Source organism: Motacilla alba, chromosome 1 (assembly GCF_015832195.1).
Source record: "Motacilla alba alba isolate MOTALB_02 chromosome 1, Motacilla_alba_V1.0_pri, whole genome shotgun sequence".
NCBI lineage: Eukaryota > Metazoa > Chordata > Aves > Passeriformes > Motacillidae > Motacilla > Motacilla alba.
Genome location: NC_052016.1, coordinates 68,550,051 through 68,573,098, shown reverse-complemented (window position 1 = coordinate 68,573,098; position 23,048 = coordinate 68,550,051). Strand labels below are relative to the sequence as shown.

At 36.2% G+C, this 23,048-nt stretch overlaps 1 protein-coding gene across 4 annotated transcripts in view; it reads left to right on the top strand.

The window, feature by feature from the left end:
* Nucleotides 1–18,440, top strand: part of DIAPH3 (diaphanous related formin 3) — a 204,823-nt gene extending 186,383 nt beyond the window's left edge. The window contains exons 29-30 of one of the 4 annotated variants that reach the window (XM_038131481.1): nucleotides 12,721–12,766; nucleotides 15,711–15,937. In XM_038131481.1, the coding sequence (XP_037987409.1) occupies nucleotides 12,721–12,766; nucleotides 15,711–15,804 (140 nt within the window). In that variant the 3' untranslated portion in view covers nucleotides 15,805–15,937. Of the gene's footprint in view, nucleotides 1–12,720; nucleotides 12,767–15,710 lie in introns of all 4 variants that reach the window. The other 3 variants (XM_038131457.1, XM_038131473.1, XM_038131466.1) reach the window with 3 other exon arrangements.
* Nucleotides 18,441–23,048: the final 4,608 nt, after the last annotated feature.

Here is a 23,048-nt window from a genome sequence, read left to right as displayed (position 1 = left end):
AGGACCAAATTTGCAAATGAGGATAAATGTAATATTTCGGATTTATGGGAGTAAAATCTGTTTGTTAGTGAAGTAACTACAAAGATAAAAATAAAATTTTCTCCAAACCGTAAGAATGAAATGTGACAATATTTATCTTCTCTCAGCTGTTGCCTTTCATTGTTATTTTGTGAAATACTATGGCAGTTCCTCAGTGAAACATTTTGCACAAAGACTTCATTTAAAAAGTTTTTAAATTTTGGCTGAGAAAGCGAGTGGTTTTCTCCATAGAGACTGTATATTTCTTTGATAACTCATGTATAATTGGTAGTTTTTAACCTTCAACTTTGTACATTTAAGCAAAAACAGTTTCAGGAATGGTGACTTCACATTAGTGAATATTCTGCTTTACTGTGTTATAGCTATTTTTTATATTTTATTTATATTTTTGTAAATATAGCAAGAGAATGTAATTGATCCGTTTGAGAATAAAATGCTTAACCAGTGCTATATCTAGATTTATATTATTTCGTCCAATAAAAAAGTATCATGCTTTGGTAGTAATAAAGGGCATTTAATGAAACTTTAAGAAAAGTAATCATCACTAAAAAAATACAAAACATCAAAGAGTTTATTTTATAGTTATGTGATTTCTTGATTTAGATTTTTTTTAAAAAATCAAACTTTTTTTTTCTCTGTTTTTTTTTTTCAGAAAGTGCAGGTGAATGAGTGGTTTCTTAAATTGTACCCAGCATTCTAATGCAACTTCCTGTTGTTAAATGTTCCTATTTAGTGGATTTCAATATTCTGAGTCAAATAAGCACACAGAATTCAAGTGCTGTTCTGCGTCCTAGACTTACACAATCACAAATTTGATTATCTTGCTTCTCCCTTTCCTTCATTTACCTACACACTCTTGGGTGCAGCTGAAAATGTTTTTCCAAAACTCTCCCATCCATCCTAAGTGCTCAGTTCTTTCTAAGATGCTTTCTCATCTAATGCAGCTTCACATGTAGCCAATGTTTTATATAAATAGATACAATTAACTGTATTTTGCCACTAATTTTATTACCATTAATTTACTAATCTGTCTTCTTAAAGAAGACTTAAATGCCACTTAAAAGCAAGTGAAACTACAAAGGAAAGAAGTTGGTAGAAACTAGAACTGGTGAAGGTCCCAGGGCTAGAGAGCAAGCTGTCGTCTCATTAGGACCTGCTTTAGAATGAAATCCTCAAGAAGGAATTGCAGTTGAAACTGAACTGAGACATTGTTACTGAACTCAGACAAGAATGATACCTCATCACCCTGAAAGCAGTCAAGAGTCACTTTTCTCTGAACAGCAGAATTGTCTTCCCAAGGCAGGTGAGGACTCCCAGTCCAAGATTTGCCAGTCTTTCTGGCCAGGAAGTCACGTCAATGCACCTTCGGCAGCCAGCCAGCTGCCGACAGTGCTGCTCTTACAAGTGTCTGTCTCTCATATACTCATTTAGCTACTTCAGCCCACTTCTCTTTCCAAGTTACACCAGTTCTGTTTGAAAAAAAAATCTTTTTAAATACTATTGGTGAGAAATTACAGTTCAAAGCTGGCAGTTCTCAGACAGGTATAGACACATGTAAAGCAGGTAAATAAACTTTATGTTCAGTAGTAGATATATTCCACTTAATTACATGGGATCTGTTTTGCTTGCCTTCACTATCTATTTAAAACTAATCTAAGCTAGGCTCTGTCTCTAATCGAAAGAAGCCAATAGATACCTAAAGTATGTGCTTTTAATTGTGCTCTGAAGATTGCCTTTTTCCCTTGACTAGTCCCTTGACAGTACAATCTCTTTGCCATTATTGTTCTGCAGAGTCAGGCATAATGATTCTGCACCAGGACTACCATGCTCTACAATGATTTCATTATAGTGAAATACAGCACTAGTGGGTATGTAGGATCCATAGATAACATTCCACACTTTGTATCGCTCTCAGAAATTCTGTATTTTGTGTAATTAGTATGGTACAAAACAACCTCAGCCACCCACAAATAGATTTTCCTTTAAATGAGTTGTCTCCTAAATTTGAAATACCTTGCAGTTGAATCTTTGTGTATCACAGTCCTTCCTATATGCACTGGTGACTATGGAGCTGTGCATAATCTGATGAGGAAAATGGCATTTCTGTTTTGATTCTGATGGGCATAGGTCATTTGGATTAGTTTCTGAATGAATGATGGAATATATATTAAAGTCTATTAAACAATGAAAAGATCGATGAACGATTGAGTCTCAAGTAATGGCATGTTTTTGTTTTATACCAAAAATAGCTCTGTGTGTTGGCATTTTATTTCTTTTACCATGTTGAAATCTTTATGCTCTTCTTTGCTAGTTCTTTAGCTTTGTGCTTTATGGAATAATTCAAATTTAACATAATATCTAGTGTGTTGTACAAGTAAGAGAAAAATATTCTGTAATATATGCATAAAATACTGATGATAAGGCCCAGTTTTTATCCCTTTGTCTTTTACTTGGTGCATACTTTGCAAAAGCAGTGTTACGGGTATTTTGGGGTTTTTGGGTTATCTTATTTTTTTTTAAAGAGAGACTTCATAAAACATTTTCATGGAACTCAAATCTCTGTTACTTTAATTCTTTCACCTACTAATCTGTCTTACTTAACAAAAAGTACCCTTCAGAAGTAATATCTAATAATCATAGGGTTGCCTTCCCTTTTGAAGTCTCATCTCTAAAGACTAAGCTTAAACACTTAGTCCTCTGTGGATGTGAAATTCTTAAGTTTTCATGTACACAGCTAGAGTTTTGTAGGTTTTACATGGCCAGGACTAAATCTAAGCCAATTTCAGTTTAAAGAAGTGATGATCTTCACCTTTTAGATATCTGAAGTGCAGGCTCTCCTTACCTGTTAAAAATATCTACATTAGGGTGAAATGAAGCACAGTTTAAAAGTGCTTGTTTCTCCTCACTGAATGTGAAGGGAGCCTGAGGCAACCAGCACAAATTCATTCGGTCCACTTAATCTCACACAGGATCAAGGGCCTTTGGTCAGTCACAAGGACGCACAGGACTTTGCATGCTCTTGTTACAAACAATTTTATATAACACTGAAGAGTCAGGTTTGTTTCTGTACCTGCAAAACATGTGTATCCATAGTCAATGAATTATATCTATTTCATAGTTGTAGTCATAATAAGGTAGGTTAAATTTGCAGTTTATTGTTTTAAATTTAACTGAGAACATTTCAAAGTATTCATTACCACAAAATAAAAAAAAAGGAAATGCATCTACACAAATGTAATTGAACGTTTTGCTTTAAGCTGTATTCTGTTACATAACCTAAGAGTTACGAATTTATACATCTGTTTCAGCTTATTGAAACTGTCCTGATTTTAAGCTTAATTTCTCAAGAAATCTGTTTGGCTAGTAAGCTCAGAAGAAGCAAAGGTTTTTAAGAGATGTAAGATAAATTATCGAGTGCCATAACTGAATTCTTAGACTTAGAGGACTAAGACTCCCTTCACACTCCCTTCCACAAAATTTTCCTCAGTTATGTTTCTGAAATAAAAATACATAAATATCTAGCCTACTATTTTTGCTGCAAAATTTTTACAAATCTCCTTGGAGTCAGCTGAATTGTTATTCTTAACACTGCTGACTAACATTGAGAATCTAGATAATAATACCAATTGTATGTGGCATTATTTTGTTACACAAAACTGAAAATTGTATTTCTTCTATAGGATGTTGCTTTGAAATTAATAGTAACATGCATGAAATTTGCATTTTGATAAATTTTCCTTAGACAAGTGAACTGCTGAACATTGTGAGATTTTTCAATTGCATTTGTTTTTTTCCTTAGCATGTAAAGCTACTCAGGTGTGGCTTTTCTCTGGAAATGAGCACTAATGAAGGTGCTAGTAAAGATTGGAGAATATATCTCTAACGTGTTTAGTATGAGTGACTGATTTAACTGATGAGCTAGCGATGAGTTTATACAATATAGTTGTTCTAGAAAGAAGTGTGATTTTAATAGTTATTATGTATATTGTGTTTCCTAAAAGGTATTTTTATAATCTCTTTAGAACATGGTGGGATAAAAAGAATTCTCTTTATGAGAACTGTGTGGCGATTGTGCTTGTGTATAACTAGGAATAACCTATAGACATTCTAGCCTGAATGAATTTATGCACACATGAAACTGTATGTGCATCTTATGTCCTAAAAAAATCTTTGCAAGTTTTTTGAGTGGTCTTAAATTTTTGAAGAAAATCCACAGAACTTCCCATGGCTGTCTTTTAGTTTCTTCAGCTATGTATGGAATAACAGAGGGGAAAATAGAAAATTCTGAGCAGTCAAGTGATTTTCATCACAGACTAACTTGGTTCTGGAAATAAGCTGTTTAATAGGTTGATTTTTTTTTATTGTCTACACCAAGTTGGCATCTATAGTCAGCACAGTTGCAAAGTAGTAAACACCAGTGATTTCACACTTGTGAACTGGCAAAGCTCACCCCGAAAGAACAAGACTGGCAGTGGCTGGTTTAAAGGCAGTGAAGTGTCTGCAAATCACCATTTGAGAAGGAATTGTCATTGCTTAGATGTGATCATGTATGGGCTTGGAACTAAAGTCTAGGCTTGTAGTGGGGTGCATGGCAATATAAACTGATACAGTAAACAAGTAAACAAAAGCCTAAACAGGAAAAAATGGAATTGTGTAAAAGTTTGCCTTTAAAGTCTGAAATCTATCATGTGCACAGCTTCCATCAAATTCATATATGCAATGGCATAGAGTTGTTACACTATCTCCAGTTTTACTGGGGGTGCCAGGGTTGGCCTTTATGTTCTCCATGGCAGCCCATAAGGTGCTGTGCTTGGCCTTAGTGACTGGTGATGCCACCAGACCAGTGTTTTGGCTGTTGCTGAGCTGTGCTTGCATGGTGTCGTGGCTTTCTGTCTGAACACACACACAAACACAGAGCCAGGAGGCTCAGGGTGGGAAAGAGGTTGGAAGGAGGTAACTGACACAGCTGACTGATACTCTACCATATGATGTCATGCTCAACAATAAAATCTCAGGGAAAGGAGGAAAAGTTCTTTTTGAACATGTTCCCTTACAACCTTAAACATATTTTACAAGGACTACATTTTTCTCAACTTCATTTAGAAAACCCCTTCACAGATTTTATGCTTTTATGTTCGTAGTGTGAATAATATTAAGTTGAATGCCCAGAGTAATTGAAGAAAGAAAAGCATTCATGCTAGTCCAGATAAGCTTCAGTGGTCTTTGCTGTAATATGTTGTTCTCTGAATTCTTGCACTGTTCAAGCATTTACATTTAACATGAGAATGTATATAACCATGCATGCTACAGAGAAATAAGTTAAGCATATGTTTTTTTCTTTGTGAGTGTCTGAGCTTGTGTATTATTATTTTAATTACCCCTCAGGCAATCTTGTGATGTGTGATCAAGTGCAGGTCAATGTTTTGAGAGTCCTTCAATATGACAGTTCACAGAATAATTATCCTGTCATCGCACCTTGATTCATTGTTACATCGTTTCTTGGACTTTTTCCTCTTTCTCACATTTGCTTAGCAACCAGATCACAAGTCTCATACTTATTATTCAAGTAATCACCCTCTGCAGCACATAGATGCATCAATTAAAGCTTTACAATGAGGTATATTGTTCTGTGTGGAATCCTCAGGTGTCAGGAATTAAAAATTGATTTTAAATGTTGCAGGCTGCGTTAAAATGGCTCATCTGTGTTTATGTTAAACAAACAAGTATGCTAACAATTCTGAACAAAAGAGATAGGTCAAAATCATTAGGAAATGAATGATAAAATTATATTCTGTTCTTAAAGCACTTAGTCTTTTAGAGATTTACCGATTAAATTCAGCTCTGAAATGTCTGAGTGCCAAACATTTATTTTAGCTCTGTTTTTTCAGATGCAAATCAATTTGATATCTGCTTTATATGTTCTTACCTATGGTCTTTGTAAACATTTTCTGGCTAATTTTCCGATCTGTGTAAATTTCACAGCAATTTATTATTAGAATGAAATTCAAGTACCCAGAAGCTGTCAAGATGGTTCAGTGATTTAATGTTGGCGTCCTGCAGCTTTGACTTTAATCAGCAGATGCTCTGGCATTACCATAAATGTTTTCTTAACCGTCTCTGTCAAAAAAAAAAAAAAGAAAAAAAGAGAGAGACAATTTTTCCTGTTTGGAGTCTCCTGTTTCTGATTAAATTTGGTTTGGATTCTTTTGCATAATTAATATACCATGATGATCACTAAGCATTTGTTTTTAATATCACCTTTTGAGCTAAACTCATTTGCAAGACTGCATCATAAGTCAAAACAGGCAAAAGAAAAACAAGTCTATGTTTAAGTCAATGTTAAAACTGTTTCTGTGGCTGGGGAGGTCTTATTGCCTTCTGCCTTGTTTTTTCAGTGAGTATAAAGGCTTCAGGGTTTCAGTCATTTAGTTTTTCATATTCTATGCAATATTTTAAGTTCCTCCATGAGAGAGAGGTTTTTTCTGTACGTGCAAAGGCGTGTTGCATTTTAGGTTTTTGAAAATTTAAAAAAAACCAAAACCCTCCTACATAGTAAGATTAACTTTTGTTACTGGTGATTACTAAATAGTATTTGAGTGCAATTGATTAGGAATAGAAGGAGGAAGTACTGCAGTTAGCTTCTGTTGTTATTAACATACCAAAGTGGCTGCTAAGAGTTTAACTGGTCAAATATAGGGCAGTATATATGTTCATAGCATAAAAAGTGCATACCATTAGTGATGTTAAACACAGCATTTTGAATTCACAATGACTGCATTAATTACCCATGATAATGTAGCTTGAGTTTGTCTTGTGATAATTCAGTGGTATTTGGAGGAGTCGGTAAAAGCCATTTTTAAATAATAATTCCTCTTTCAGAGACTGTTGAAATCAGTGTCCCTTTTCAGAGCAGTTTGTCACACTTGCACAGTACAGTTGTTGGTGTCAAATACACATATGGCTGGATCATGTGCAGAGTAGAAACATTTTTTTACGTTCCATCTCTCTGCACACATGAACAAGGCCATTATTAGCCCATCCCGAAGAAAGGGAATAATTAGGTGAAAGCATGTAGCATTAATTAGACCATAATATAAAGAGAGAGAGAAGAATTGTCAAAGGAATGTATTTATGCAATCTTGTGGTGTGAGGGAGAGATTAATAACTTTTCCTCTGCCTTTATTTCCCAATATTTACTTTTGCACCGGAATCTTCTTGAATATGTACTATTTTCTACTCCACAGTTTCACTCTGCTCATTAGCATGCTATCAATTACTTTTTGCAGAGCTTTGTCAGAGAAAAGTAAGGACCATAATAATAACAATATGAAAGTTACATGAACTAAGATTATTCGGCTTCATTCCATTTCCATCCAGTGTATTCATGAAGGCAATCTTGGATGTTAGTTTACACAAGTTTAACTTCTCAGTCAGGTCTGCTTCTGTTCTCATAAAAAGCACCCATGCTATAAAGAAGCACAGATTAGAATTCAGAGTTCTCAAAAATACATGTCCAGGTTAGTAAATCACTACACTCTTCCCTGCCATAGCATTAACAGCATGTAGTGCTCTCTGTTGCTCTTCTTCCAGAGACCTCTTTTAAAAACGTTTAAAGTTAGAGGAGCCTGAGAGCCATATGCTAGTCTTGCAATCTTTTGAATAATAGTGAATGACAGCCCACTGTGACTGTGACCTGTGTGGGCAAGAGCTACCCCAGGACATTGGTCCTGTGTCTCTTACAGCAATGTGAGGAGATTATGTTTCTATTCAACTGTTAAAACTAATACCCACATAATTTACTTGCAGCTCTAGCCTCTCCTCTTTATGCTGCTCCCAAAAGTATTTCCAGGACTCTGTAGATCTCCCTTTAGCTTAGAAGTAGTTTGATTCCTTAGGAGAAAAGAGCAACAGATGATGAGAGAAAGATGGTTTTTCTTGTTGATTTGATCTGATATTACAAAGTGTTTGTATTCAAACTTAAATCAGTTCAATCTACCAGTACTCTCATTGCTGGTATAAACCTGGGAATGGAAGTTTGGGATAAAAAATAAGAAATAAAGATTGTATGGATTTGTAGAAGCAACTGGAATAGCTAGGGAATATCTTGTAAACATTTGATATCAAGAGTAGTGGATAAGAAATATTAATAGTGTCAAACTTTTAAGGAAATTACTAGAAATAGATACATATCCTGGTTTAAGGCAAATTTGGGAGGAAACTTCTGAAAGGGTCCCTTTGACAAGCAAATTCAAGCAACCCCTCCCTCTACCAGTTTTGGAGACATAAATCTCCTTTGAGAAAAGCATAAAAAACTGTTTATTTAACAAGCAAAGTACTCACAAATGTGGAAAAATGAATAATATTAAACAATAAAACCTCTCACTGTTTTGAAGAGATGGCGAATTCAGAAAGTCCTTGTCATGGGGTGTGCTTGGCTCACTCAGTTTCTTATCAGTCCCTCCTGTGCTGGAAAATGCCACGTCCTGGAAAATGACACATCCTGGTCCCTGGTGGGCCACAGGTGTGAGCTCCTGATGTTTTTCTGGGTTTTCAGTCCAGAGCAGGTTTGAGCAGTTCCAAGAAAAAGAAAAAAGCCATAGTCTGGGGAACTTCTGTGCCTCAGCTGGCTAAAACCTAACTAGGAGCAAAGAAGAGTTCTGTCCGTGCTACAGACAACACAGTCCAGGAGCAGGAATGTGGAGGAGTGAGAGCAGAGTCTGAAAACAAACTGCACGCTTCTTCTCTGCCTCTTCACTCTCAGAACCAGTCTTAAAGATGCAAAACTTAATATCCAGCATAAACAGGACAGACGATTGGGGATACAAACATCATATAGCCAACCAAGACAAGACACAAAATCATAGAATGGTTTGGGTCAGAATTGGCCTTAAAGGTCATCTAATTCCAACACCCACACCATGGGGATGGACACCACCCACTAGATCAGTTTGCTCAGAGGTCCATCCAGCCTGGCCGCGAACCTCTCCAGGGATGGGTCGTTTTTTGTGGGGTTTTGTGCGTTTTGCTTGTTTGTCTAGATTTTTTTCCCATCTGTATACTAAATAGTATATACTGAACAGAAGCAACAACAACATTTGTTGACTGCAGTGAGTAGAATCTCATAAATATAAGGTCAGTCTTTAAGATTTGCTTTGTTGTTTGGATTTGTTGTGGGTTTTATTTTCCAGAGGAGGAAGGCTTCCTACTGTGTTTTTCCTCAATGATTGGTAAAAGACAAAATTGTGTTTCTTTTCCATTTCAGTTATTTTCATCAGCATGTTCCTTATCATTCCCTATTGCATCTGCTAGTGGCTCTGCTTTGATGACAGCAGTCTTTATGCATATTCCTGAAGTTTTTTTTATCAAAGTGCACCTTGAAAGCAGTATTCATCTATAGGGAGCTGGTTTGCAGACAGGTTTGGAGACTAAATGTGTCTGCTGCTCGAAGGCAGTTTAGTATGTGTGATCTACATTAATTTTCATCAGCTGAAGAGGGTACCTTTAGACTGTGGACCTCTGTGTATCTTGTCACAGGTCACTAACTTAGACAGTCATCATTTTTGACTGTTAACTCTAAAGACAGTTTGGAATGCAAGCTGTAATGTAGTTGCGAACAAAATAAAACAAGTAATAAACCACATTCCAGGAATTTAAAATACTCTAAAATATGTTAACTTTCAGTTTTATTTTTGTCATTTCCCTGTTACTTTTTGACTTAAAGGAGAGAAAAAGTTAATGTTTGTCCTATTTGTACTTTGAGAGAAATCCTATAAACACCTAAGCTGTGGATTGTTTCTGCCCTCTGTGGCCTGAAGACCTCCTGCCTCTGGTATTCGCGTAGATCAATATTTACCTTTTAACCGTCTTTTTCTGACATAAATAAGAAGATTAATTCATTTGTTATTAGTACTAAAGTTAGGACTTATGATTAATCCATTTTGAAATTAAGAGACTTAGAATTTAGTTTTTCAAGAATGTTTCAAACCGTGTCCTCTAAAAATCATTAATGACCACAAAGCAGATTTCTGTTTTGGAAATTTCCATTTTGCAGTTTTCCTAGAAAGTGCCAAATGTGCCTTCTTTTGGGGAAAAATGCATGAAAAGACACAGAAAATCAACTGTAATTCAGGGTGAAATAGGAAGGATGCCAAATTCCTAAGTCTGAAGCAGTTGTCTTAGAAGACACCTGCAGAGGTTTCTTCTCTCACTGACCTTGGGTCATTTCTGTCAGCAGCTTGATCCACTCTCTTGTTCTCTTATCATCTTGACAGGGACTCAAGACTTTTGTTAAAATCCTAGTAAGTGAAAGTTGCATTCCTTGTAAAAAAAAGTCATTGTCTTATCACAGGTGAGAATATATTAGTTTAAACAGAGAAATTGGTTCAAACTCATTGCAATTGCAAAGTGTCTTCGGAAAACATAGGTAAAACTTTGAATGGAGTGATCAGCAGAAACTTAAAGTAATCTGAGAAGATATAGGGAGGGAAGGGATTCAAAGAATTTTTAAAGGCTTTACTTTAGGGCCAAGTAAAAGGGAACTGGTCCAGCGTTGTTCCTCTTGTCAAAAATTTGTTTGCTTACAGTTTGTAATTGACTGTCTTTGAAATTTAGTTTCTATAAATTCTCTGTATTAGTCACACTCTGTGCTGATATACTCATTTCTTGCCTTTGAAATGCACATAAACCCCCTATATTCACTATTTCTGAAAACTGTCTCATCTAAATTGAGCTTACTGATAGTGTTTCTTCCTTGTGTTTCACACCTTTTTAATGCAACACTCAAGAACAGCAGCAACTATTAAATGATATGTGCATAGTTTAAAAAAGATATGTTCTGACTATCAGTAACACTTTCTCATGTCTCATGTTATTGTCTGCTTAAGATCAGTAGAATTGTGAGTATTTAGTATGAAATACAAAGGTGTAAGAAATTGCTTAGCAAGCAAAGGTCTTCTGAGTACAGCTCACACTCCTTTATGGATTAGGGTTGAAGCTGCAGGTTCAAACTGAAATAAGTTATAACAACACACAGTGCTCCTTGTAGCAGGGACATTCTTCAAGCCTGCCCTTGTCAGTCAGAGATATTGTTGCACAAACATGAAATCAGTAAAAAGTATTTAAAATATTTTCCATTAAACCATCCAGAAAGAAGTTCATTTTATCATGAATGATCTTATGTAATACAGTGGACCTTCTAGCTATAGCAGTCTTTCATATTATGTCTAAATTCTGCTTCTGAGGGAAAAGGCAAGCTTTGAGAAGGATCTTTTCCCCCAATGTTTTGGTGGGAAAATACATGAGTACAGCATCAGCATGATGTAACTTTTCGAGAATTTCAGTTCCATGCATCAGGGATGAGGAACCAGAGACAAACTATGGCACCAAACTGGGGAGCCAGTGGTAAGAGTTAGGGTTTGGGCTGTTACCTTTGCCAAGCTAAAGCCCTTCTTTGGTATGGGGACATTCCTTCAGAGTATTGTCTAGGACATGACTTCAATGACAAGTCATGACTTAAAATGTAAAAATAATTTGCATTGCCAGTAATGTCAGTATGGGTAGGCTTTAGAAAATGTTGGCATAGACATAGCTTCAGGAATATGATGTAGCATGTGGAGCACAAGTCAGCAAGATCAGAAATATTCCACTAGGTTTTTGAGCATTTTTCCCTGTTAACTTAGTAAGAGATGTAATGAGGTTGTAACTGCAATTGTTCTTTTTATGTTACAGTTTTGTCATGCCCTACATTGAGATGTATGACTGTAATACGAGCATATAATGCCACGCCGTGCTGTTCTCCTTATTGTATTTGCAACTTTATTTTTCAATCAGTCTACAAGTATTTACATAAAACCAAAATATGTCCTTAGTATCAAGACTTTTACTGAGAAACTGTGATGAAATAAAGCTTTTAAACATCATTTTTAATATTAAATATTTATTAGTTGTTTTAAAAAAATCTATCTCGACTTTAGTGAGTCTCTTGCAATCATTTTTGTTCTCTATTAAAGGTTATATATAGCACTATTGTGTAGGATTTTAAAATCTCCAACTGATCATATTTTTTCCCCGAGGTTCACAGCAGGCAAGTCTCATAGTACTGATTTTTTTTTTGTTCATATACTAGGGCACAATTTCCTTTTTCTGAATGTGATGTATCCTTTAATAGGTTACAAGCATACCATTGTTGAATATGGCTTGGGAATGTTTTTGATTAACAGCAATGTTCAAACAATTAATATCTGCAAAAACTGCATTTGAATAGGTCTGGAGGACCCACAAAAGGGTCAATATTGAAGGTTCAATATTGAACAAGAGAAAGAAAAGATTTAAATATCATGGAACCTGAGCACTGAGACTTTCATAGTAGACAATATGATCTCTGCCTAACCCGTGCCTGGGAGCATTCACTAGCGCTAAAGTCAAAACTATTATAGATTATCACCTGAGCATTTAGAAAATTTAATAATGAATTCAAAATTATTGTTGTTGGTTTGGTTTTTTTTTTCCATCTGCGTAGTGATTGTTTTGATACAGATGAATGACAAATTTCAATTGTTGAAAGTGACCAAACAGTAGAAACTTGTCTCAACTACTTCCAATATATACAGGAAATTAATAAGTTGTGTCTTTATCCAGTGATTTTTAATGTCTGATTTCTTTTTGTCTTGCTACTGCCGGAAGGTGCGCCTTGCTACAGTAGGTGGACAAATAGTGCATCTCCAGAAATGTAAGCTTTCTTCTTAAAAAGAATTCATGCAGAAGTGCCTTTCCATGAGTAGTTTTTGTTTAACCTTCTGTGTGTTTAATTATATTCAGTTCTTTAGAAGTGTAGTTGAACCAATACATGTGAGTAAATGCATAATTTGTTTCAAATATAGTTTATTGTCAAAAGCACAAACCAAATTTATATATGTCTATGATGTAATGGTTCAAAACATGTTAGGAATGTCTGTTGAGACAAGTATTGTTCGTTGATTATCTGTGTGTTCCCTTTTTCTGGAAACAAAGGTGGCCAATGTCACTAAGCCATGCCCTGGCTGTTTGGGAAGTCATATCCAATACTGTCTTCAGAAACAGATCGAATTCCTGCTTATGACTGGTTATGGTTTCCTGCTTTCACATGTATATATGTGAATTCCAGAACTTCATTACTCTGGTGGTTTAAGGGTTTAATGTCTAATAGCAGTAAATTAATGGCTGTTGATTCTTGTACTTACTTTGTCAGTTAATCTTGGCTTCTGGTATTTCTTGCAAGTAAATAGCTATATGCTTTATAGTCTTTATCACCCGGAACTAAGGAAGTCTGGTTTTTCCACAGGTGTGGTCAAAGCTGCATGCTAACCTGCAGTAGTTTGCAGCCATGTAGTTCTGAATTTTTGTCCAAGTACTATTTTTTTAATTTACTCTAGCAGCTCAATATTATTTGTAACATGTCTGAGACCAAAGTGTTCTCATTATTAAGGAATGCTGCTAATCACTAGCATGACTTTGTGATTTTTCTAGTGAATCTTGACATCATTATTGCAAAGGAGATAAAACAAAAACTACTCACATAAACTAACTAAGGCACTTTCCTAATGCCATTTTTCATCTTTGCAGGACCCTTCAGAGTGAAGGGAAAGGCTGGTCATTTGAGTTAAGTGTTGCACTTATTAGTCGATGCCTAGAAATTCACAACTGCTGTTGTTTTAAGGGGAAAAAACGCCACAGCTCTCTTCAGCTTTACTCTGTCCTATTCCTACATAACAATTGCAGATTGTAGGCAGCAATTTGTGGGACATGCTGAAGTGAAAGCCTCAATAAGTTACTGAGTTTCAAAGTGGTAAAAGAGTTTAGATAGATCCCATGAGCTACTACTTATTAATAGCTAGCTTGCAGTGGTTCCCGGCTTAGGCTGCAGTTGTGAGTCTCCCTCTAAGTAAGGCACCTCTACTCTGCCCCATGTACACTATGAGAAACTGGGGTGCTGGGTTTTACTTTGAGGCCTCAGTTAGTAAGAGTTTCCCATGTCTGTTACACAGTCTAATTCACCACACCTAATTCATCCTCATATTTTGAGGCGAAGACTGCTGAAGTGCAAAATAGTTAAAATTTGCTTGGTGGTACATTTGAGAAGCTTACTTTCAGTGCCTAATTTCTTTGAGACTTTTTTAGAATCCAACAGCTATGCTTCATCTCTGATGATGATATGACAATGTGTTTTCTTAAACTTAAAAGTATTGATTTTTAAACACCAATTTTTCCTGCTGCCCCTAGGTTGAATGTAAACAGGAAGGTCTGTGGTGCGGCTGGTAGTTTGTATATTAACACAGGTAGCACGCTTTTATCTGCTTGCAAATATGTGTTCAGAATCAACAAGCATAAACATTTAAGTAGAATGGGACATTTAAGAGTGCACATACAAGGGATATTTTAATTAGATATGACGGGTTTATTACATGTAATTATAAAGATATGTTCATAACCAGTCATTGGCCTCCTGTGATTCAGGAACACTGTGCTGCTGCATATTCAAGGTCAAATTATTTTCCATAGTGAAGAAAAAAAATTACGTTTTTCAGCTAAGTGTCAAATTTGTCTTAAGAAATTTTAATTAAGAATTGCTTATCGGATTTAGAAGATGATGGAAAGGAGGTATTTCTTTTCTTCCCACCTCCCAAAAGGTGATCGTGCTTACAAAATTCCCTGAGATTGTCGAAGAAAGTGTGTAAAATCCTCATCCATCACTGAGAGCCCCTGGTCAGGGAATGACAGTGCAGTAAATATCTTCAGCAGCTGCCTTTTAATGTACAAGCTGTTTTCGGTAGGAATTTTCAGCACTCACATAAAACACACTGTCATGAGTGACTGCCTGTGCTCCAAAGTCATTACTATTGGGATGATGGAACATCTTTCAGCGAATAACCAAAAAACTTTAAATGTCATGTCAAGTGTGTTGAAGGCATTTTCAAGCCTTGCTCAAGGTTACATGAATATTGAGTAGGCCTGTTTTTTAAAAAGTTTGAGATCTATGAGAGAAACCACTCATATGCTGGTTTGGAAAACAGTCACTTGATCTGGAAGGGGGGTAGGGAGCGACAGAAAAAGAAATCTGCCTATTAATACATGCCAAACCTGCAAAACTCCTGCCTGGATATTAACTGAGTGCAACTTTGTGTGACAGGCAATGCTAGTGATGTTTAGCAAAAAATAGTGAATTATGCAATTTCTTGAAATTACTTAGCTGCCTATAAGTTCACTAAGGAAAGAAAAGGTATAACAATGGATAATTAAATTAAAATATTTTAAAATACATTTTAAAACTTGAACAATTAAAAAGTATGTAGGAAATGTAATTAACGAGGTAAAACCTTGGAAGACACTGAGAGGTGCTAGGTACCTCTTTGACTCCAGTAGGAAAGGAGGATCCTGTCATGCTATATCCCTGATTTTGTTAGAAATATGGATGTTAATTTAATGAAGACATGTAAAGTCTGTATCACTTCCAAGGGACCCAGTCCACTGCTTTTGAAGTGTTAATATATTTTGTCTTGCCTCCTTGGCATTCATTACTCCTTGTAGTACATCATCTGCATGTAAAATTTTTCTGATCAAGAGGTCTTTTTATATTACAGAATATTGAAACTGAGTATTTAATAGTGAAACAAGGTTTGTTTGATTTGTCTCTGCAGAGAACCAGAAAGGACAGCCAGAGAAGCCGTGTTCACACCACAGTATCACTATAAACTCGACAAGAAGCCCAGTCACCAAAGAAGTTACATATGATGTGGAAACAAGTTCTAAGATGTTGAACAGGGCTGTTGGGAGAAAGGAAGCCTGTCATGGAGAAGGTGGCAAAGAAAAGAAAATGGATCGTATTGGGTCCCCTCCTAAGGGAGAAGCCATTCCAGAAGTAGAAGCTCTCTTGGCAAGACTGCGAGCACTATAGAATAATCATATAACAGATTAAATAAAAGTTAAAAACAATAGCCTACACTACATCTTTAAAGAAATAATAATTTTCTATTTTTGATGTTACATATTTCTGACTTCCTAACTTCTCTGTGGATCAATGATCTGCTTCTAAACTTTGTTTGCAAGACTATACAAAACAATACTATAGTTTTGGATAACTGCAAGATTATTTTTTATTATATGTTTTTACTTAATAAGCATATAAAAAGTATCAGAAGAAGATAAATACTAAATTGTTCCAAAGCACAATCCTTTCAGAGAACAGGCTGCTAACCATCTTTTTTGAGTGCTTCTGAAAATAGGAATATGTTTTAAATATTGTTAAATCATCATGCCTGGGAATAGGGTCAATAAACAACAAAAAAGGTATTCTTATATTTTCTACTCTAATTTTTATATTTAGGAGGCTAAAGCACCAAAAATGTGTCATTATAGTGTCCTTTACAATTACAGTAATATACAGTATCAGCCATATTCCAGTTTGAGCCCGTCAAAGAGCACCAAAGCTTGATGAATTATAGATGCATTTACCAAATGGGCAGTAAACAAAAAAATCTATGCAAATAATATACTTTATGTGTAGTTAATATATTGCTGCTTTTAAGATTATTATAATTCTTATATCAAAATAATATATACACTTGCTTTGATTGCAAGGTTTTGCAATTGTGTCTTCAGTGGGGGAAAATTTCTTCACAGTTATTTACCAGTGTAATATTTTATCTTTTCACATGCGAATTAATATGTTTCTATAAAAGGAACATGTAATGGAGAAGATTTTTTCAATTGGTTTTTCACAAACTCATTTTCCAGTAGCCCATAAAGTCTTGCTGGCACAACAGGAGTCTTGCAAGTGATTGCATCTCTGTTATCCCACTGTCACTGTACAGGGTTGCGTGTTTGCTATCGTATTTATTAATTGCACATCAGAAAGAGTTGCTACCAATGTTACCAAGTAGGGAGCCATTGTTAGTCTCTTTGCTCTGTTATTTAAAGCTTCCTTAATATAAGAGTGTATTAAGAATCTAATATCTTTCTTCTAAATTACTTTATTTTTCTTTACAAAATGCTGAAAAATATGTCTTTCAATAAGAGTCAGTTACATGAAACCCGTGTTTCAATGCTCCAGTGCTTTTTTATATCCTTGTTTAAGTTGCCTTTGTACTTCCTACACTAAGCATTAATAAAGTTAATTAGAACTCAAAAACTGGGCCTGATTACACACATGGCATAGGGGGGTTTTCAGCCATGGTGGGAATCAGTCTCCTGTTTCTGGGACGGTTGTAGCTGTCATTATACACTAATTACGTTTCCCGCCTTTGCTGAAAAAAGAGAGGTATAAACACAAATCAGGGAAGGATTCAGAGCAGGCCTGTCAGACAGCCATTTCTTCAGCTCCTCTTGCAAACAATGGGCACAGCTGTCACACAAAAGACACCTTTGGTAACTTGAAATATGTCTTTAATGTATAACTCAAAATACAGTGATTGATAGTTGTTCCAATAAGGTCTTCTGCACCTCCAGTATTAACACTTACTACCCCTATTTACAGGGTGCAGTAAAAATTACTATCTAAAAAGTCCAATATAATTGATTACATAAAATGACATTTCAATCACAAAGAAAATGCCTGTTCAAGGGGAATAAAAGTTAGCAGTACACTGGATCTCTTCCGTTGCTGGGGATGTGATAAAATAAAAGGGCTAAAAGTAGAGAGCCATCCCTTAAATATTAGGATGTTCCTCCTACACTTGGAGGATGGTAGTGTAGGTGGTGTGTAGGTGGAAGTAAAAATTATTTTCATGAACTTTGTAAACTTGATCATTTGAATTAATGGGTGAAACTTGAAACTCCGCCTCAGATAACTGACAGTTCAGGATGCTACTGCATACTGATGAAGCAAACAAAAGTTACAAAAGTATCTATTGAATTTTGCAATGAGCAAAATGCTGCTAGAAGCCTAGCATCTCCTGACTTTAAAATAAATATTTATCTTTAAATTACAGAATTTAAGCTACTTTTTTTTTACAGTTTGGAAAGCTTTAAGAAATGTATTCCAGGGCTTTTAGTCCTTCGAAATTATTGTGTTTCTGAATTATTCCTTTCAAGCAGCCATCAAGTTAATTTGCAGAGGTTTTATTTCTGTTACAAGGCAAATAAAAAGCTGTGCAACTTCTTAGAAAACATGCAAATACAGTATCCAGTTTTTTTTCCTCCTTCTGTGCTTCTTTGTACCATCATAACTTAATCTTCTCAGAGTTAAAGTACACGGTCCAGTTGAAGTACACAGTAGGTGTTCGTTCTACATTTTCTTTCTTTAATTTTCATTAGACACCAACTCATACACAGGATGTTTTTGATATGAAAAATGCTAGTATTGCCTAATAAGTTCAGAGAAAAAAAAACCTTTGAAAGTATTACAGCTGTATTGATTTCTATGATTTTATGTTTTTATTAAAGTATAAAACTCAGCTTGTAAATTATATAGAGTAAATTGCTTTTATTAAATTTAAAATTTTATTCATTTATTCAATTTAGAATTTAAAGTTAATTCAATCTCAGAATACTTAGACTAGATGTTTTTAGTATGTGCTAGTCATTTTTAGTAGGTATCGAGTCTGCTTCTACTGCTGAGGGATTGAGCCATGAACCACTTCTGTTAGAAATGGACAAACAAATGGAGAGGGTGCCACACCCTCTCTATAATTCACACCTGAAAATTAAGTCCTTATAAAAAGCTTCCTGATTTAGTCAAACACGACTGTTCAGATAAAAGCATTTGAAGCTATCTTGCAGGGCTCTTTCCCTACCTTCTGAGCAGCAGACAGAAGGCACAAACATCCATGACTTTTCTTGCCAGTACAACTGTAAAGATCTAACATATCTTTTTGATTATGCATATGAAGATATGCATTTTGGATGAGTTTTCATTTCACTCAGTAAAATAATTTTGGTTACTACATCAATTTTTACTTCCTGTAGACACTGCATTGTTTTGGTGGTAGTCTTAATTCGTATGAAATAGTCTAATGTTTTGACCTTAGCAAGGCAGGAATGTTTAGAGCAGCCTCTTCAAGCTGCACACAGCCAAGCCTGACACTTGACTCACAGGCTGTGGGTAATACCTCAGTGTGTGCAAGCCCAGAAGGCAAAGTGGAGGAAGTGCTTTCATTACAAACAAGTCCAACAGTGCCAGCGCCTGGTGGCTGCCATGAGATGTGATAGTGCTCTGGATCAGGCACTTCATTGAACAAGCATGAACCAGCAACCTGAAAATACTTATTTTATGTTCCCAATTATTATGGCAACACTACTGCTTAGGAGACTGAAAGGACCACATGTAGGAAAAAAAATGTCTCAGGTGCAGTAGTTTTTCTCCAGCACACAGTTTTCTTTGTTTTCCCTCATACAACCTCATTTCCTTCATAATGTTTTCCTCAGCCTGGCCCATCCAAAGTCACATTCTCCAGAACTGCACGAGTTAATGCTGACCAGCTGGAGGTGTGGCAGCCCCTCAGGCTTTTATAATAAAAGCCGAGAAAGATGGCATTTACTGCTAACACTTTTTCCACATTCATTTCTAATGAGTAGGACCAAATTATAATTTTTACACTAATCTTTCCAATCCTTACAATACTCAGTAACTATAAAACAAATGGGCAACAAACAGGGGTCAATAAACACCAAGCTATGGCACCTAAAACATTATAATAAGCAAGCAGGGTCAAGTGAAAGAGCTCAGCAAAAAAGCAATTACATGACAACATTGCTTTCTCCAGAAAGAAATAAAGCATTACTATACCATTTTTTAAATTTTTTTTAATGTGATGTATGGGTTCTACACAACTGAACTGCAGCAGAAAAATAACTTCTCTTGAAAGTTTGAGGAACTGTTTTCCTAGTTTATGAAATAAAAATAATTAGACAAATTGCATTTTATCAATTTTTCAGTCTAATTTTATGCCAAGATTCCTATATCTAAGAAATTCTAAAATTACCATCTGCTGTTACATTAACTACAGCACCAACGAATGAACTTGGTTTACATTTTTTTAACACACGAAGCAAGCACATTTTCTTCCTTTCCAAACACATTTTCTCTGTTGCACTATTGTGTGTTTTAGCTGAAGTATAGTATTTAGAACAGGGCTTTACACCTCACTGTAAAAACATGTTTGATAAAGCATTCTGGTCACTGACAGCAGTGCAAAATAAACAGGAGGTGTTCAGGCACAATTTTTCTCTCCCTCCCAGCTGCAGACATCGCCATTAAGTTTCATACGTTAGCTGAGTACATTTAAACTCCTCTGTGCTCCTACTTCTGTAATGTAGATTTCCTTTTTGTGATCCATGCAAAGGCATACACGGAAGAATTTTTAAGGGAGATATTTTTTAGCAGCACACCAAAAGGACACTAAGCAGATGACTTGCATGCGGCATCAGCCCCATATGCCGTAGGAGGCATAACACTTGAAATGTAACCCAAACAGTCAGATAAGGTATTTCATTCCACAGAAAGAAAATGGTTCCTTTCATCTAAATGAGCTTATTCCACTGCTGATAGCAGAATTGTATGTATTTTAGGAGGATAATGTACCCCTATTTTTAAATCTGTGTTACATTAGCCAGAAAAAATAAACTATGGAAAGACAGAAGTGCAGAGACTGACTGGGGAGCAGAGTTGATTAATGTGCTGCCTGATTTCACTTCTGGGACCTGAAATTGCATTCAGTGCAGAATGAAGGAACTAGGGGGGAAAAAAACCCAGTTTCATCTGACATCTATAAAGGTCATGAAGGAAATGATGGTGGGTGATCCAGAGTTGGTATGGCCACAGGTGTCTTGTCTTTTCAAAGACATATATCAGAATATCCTCAGAATAAGCAATGCTGTTGGGCTGTTAGTTCTTGAAGCCCTCAAATGAATCAAAGGAAGGAAAAGTCTGGCAGAGATAAATATGAGCTACCATAAAACCTGAGAATATTTTCATCTTAAATCCAAACACCAGCCCTGCTCCTCTTTACTTCGGTAGCTAAAAGAAGAGTGTGAGGAGAGAGAGCAGTCCACATAGTGGCCATACCTTCCCTATGGCTGTGCCAGACAATGCTGGTCTTGGCAGCTGCCCTGGCTGGCACAGTGAAGGCAGCACAGATGCCACTCTGCCCTCCCAGTGTTTCAGATTGTGGAAAGACAAAGGAACCATGGCCAGCAAATGTGGCCTCAAATCATGGGATCACCATAAAAAGACCCTATGATTCTAGAGCCACACATTAAGTATCATAAAAAAGACAGTCTTCTAAATTATTCAGGTGTCAAAACAGCACCAGAATGTGCACATATTCCTTATGCCTCCTAAAGACAGCTATTACACCCACTCTCCAAGTCTAATGACTCCATGCAAGCTGCACAGAAGGAGCTTAAATTCTCAATTATTTTGCCTTCTTATATATAGTTCTGCCCTTAATTGAAATTTTCTGTCCAAAGCAAGCCATTTTAAACTTTGAAGTCTATAACTGTTAGTTAAAAAAGAGGCTTTTGTAAAAGCTCTGTTTAATTTGTTGCATTTTAATGTGAGGGTTGTTGCACATAGTTGAAAACATGGAGTGCAACACGACTCTTTCCATTAACTAAGACAGAAATGGCAATTATGCAGTCTGTTGATCAAACTCCTTACTAACAAAGGGTACTTTCTGCTAATGGATAGAAAAGCAGAGCAGTCCAGTCAAACAAGTCACCTTGATAGTGGAATGTAAGACCCATCAATTTTGCTCATGACTTCTTCAGTAATGAATCTCAGAGCACAGCCCATCAGCACTGCTTCTGAAAGACAACCACTGAGGCAGAGGAACCACAAAAAGTGGTTTGAAATGAAAAATAGGGTGACAGATTTCCCCCCCCCTTTAGAAGGGGAATTGGTTATGAATTTATCTCCAAAGTGCCTGGGCACTGTATTAAAAACACTTGGACAGAAAAAAATACATTCCTGCCATGCAGTTGGTGGCCTTTTGGTGCTGCAGCATCATGACAAGATTACCAGACCCCTGTCTTCATCTCCATCCTGGAATCTACTTGTGGACATTGTGGAGAATCAGAAGGAACAGTAACCATGGCAGTATGAGAATTTTTTTCACTTGGGATGTAATGGATTCCAGCCTGCAACCTCACACCACAGATTAATTGCTCAAGCCTCTCGACGATGGTTGGGATGAGCCAGCTTTCTCCCTGTCCACTCAGCAGGGGACACGGGGCACTCTTGTCCAGAAGGATCAGAATGAGCTCTCATTAACTTTGGCTGCAGAATACAATTTCCTATTCTTTGATTACCAAATCCCCAAGGAGACATTAGATGTTTTTATTTTTCTCAGAGAGACTGTGCTACAGTAAATCTTTCCATTATCTAATAAACTGTTAAAATTGAATAGCACCTAGGTAGAGCATCAAAATCAGCAAGCAAGAACAAATTAAGTCTTTCATGAAAGAGGCTGTGGAGGATCATTTCTTCCATTTCCATCTCTTTAATACTAAATACACAAACCTATATTAAAGTTAAAATTGCTTTTAATTAGATAAAACCAAGAAGACCCGGTGTTCATCTTATACCTTTTGCACTGGTGCTTTGATTAGCACAGTTTCAGCACCTTGTCTCAAATTATTAACCTGCCCCATTTTCAGCTCAGAAGTCCAATATATGAACACAGGTGCCCAAAACCTAATCCTGTGAGGTCCCCAGCATGTCCTTTCAAGTACTCGTCATCCTCAGACTGCATGAAATTACTCTGATCAAAGGGTGAATGTAGCCTTTCAGGATCACGCCCTAATGAATAAAATATACAAAGGTGACTTGAGTAAAATCCTCTCCAATGTGCTGACAAAGGTAAAATAAAATATTCCCCTTAGGACATTTTCCTGGCAGAACAACTTGACCCCTTTGTGATTGGCCTTCAGGAAGAAATGGATAATGCTCCAACCAACTAATTAATTCACTGAACTTTTGGGCAATTTTTTGCCAAATGATTGGCGTGTTCCACCATATATACAGCAGATACATCTCAAAG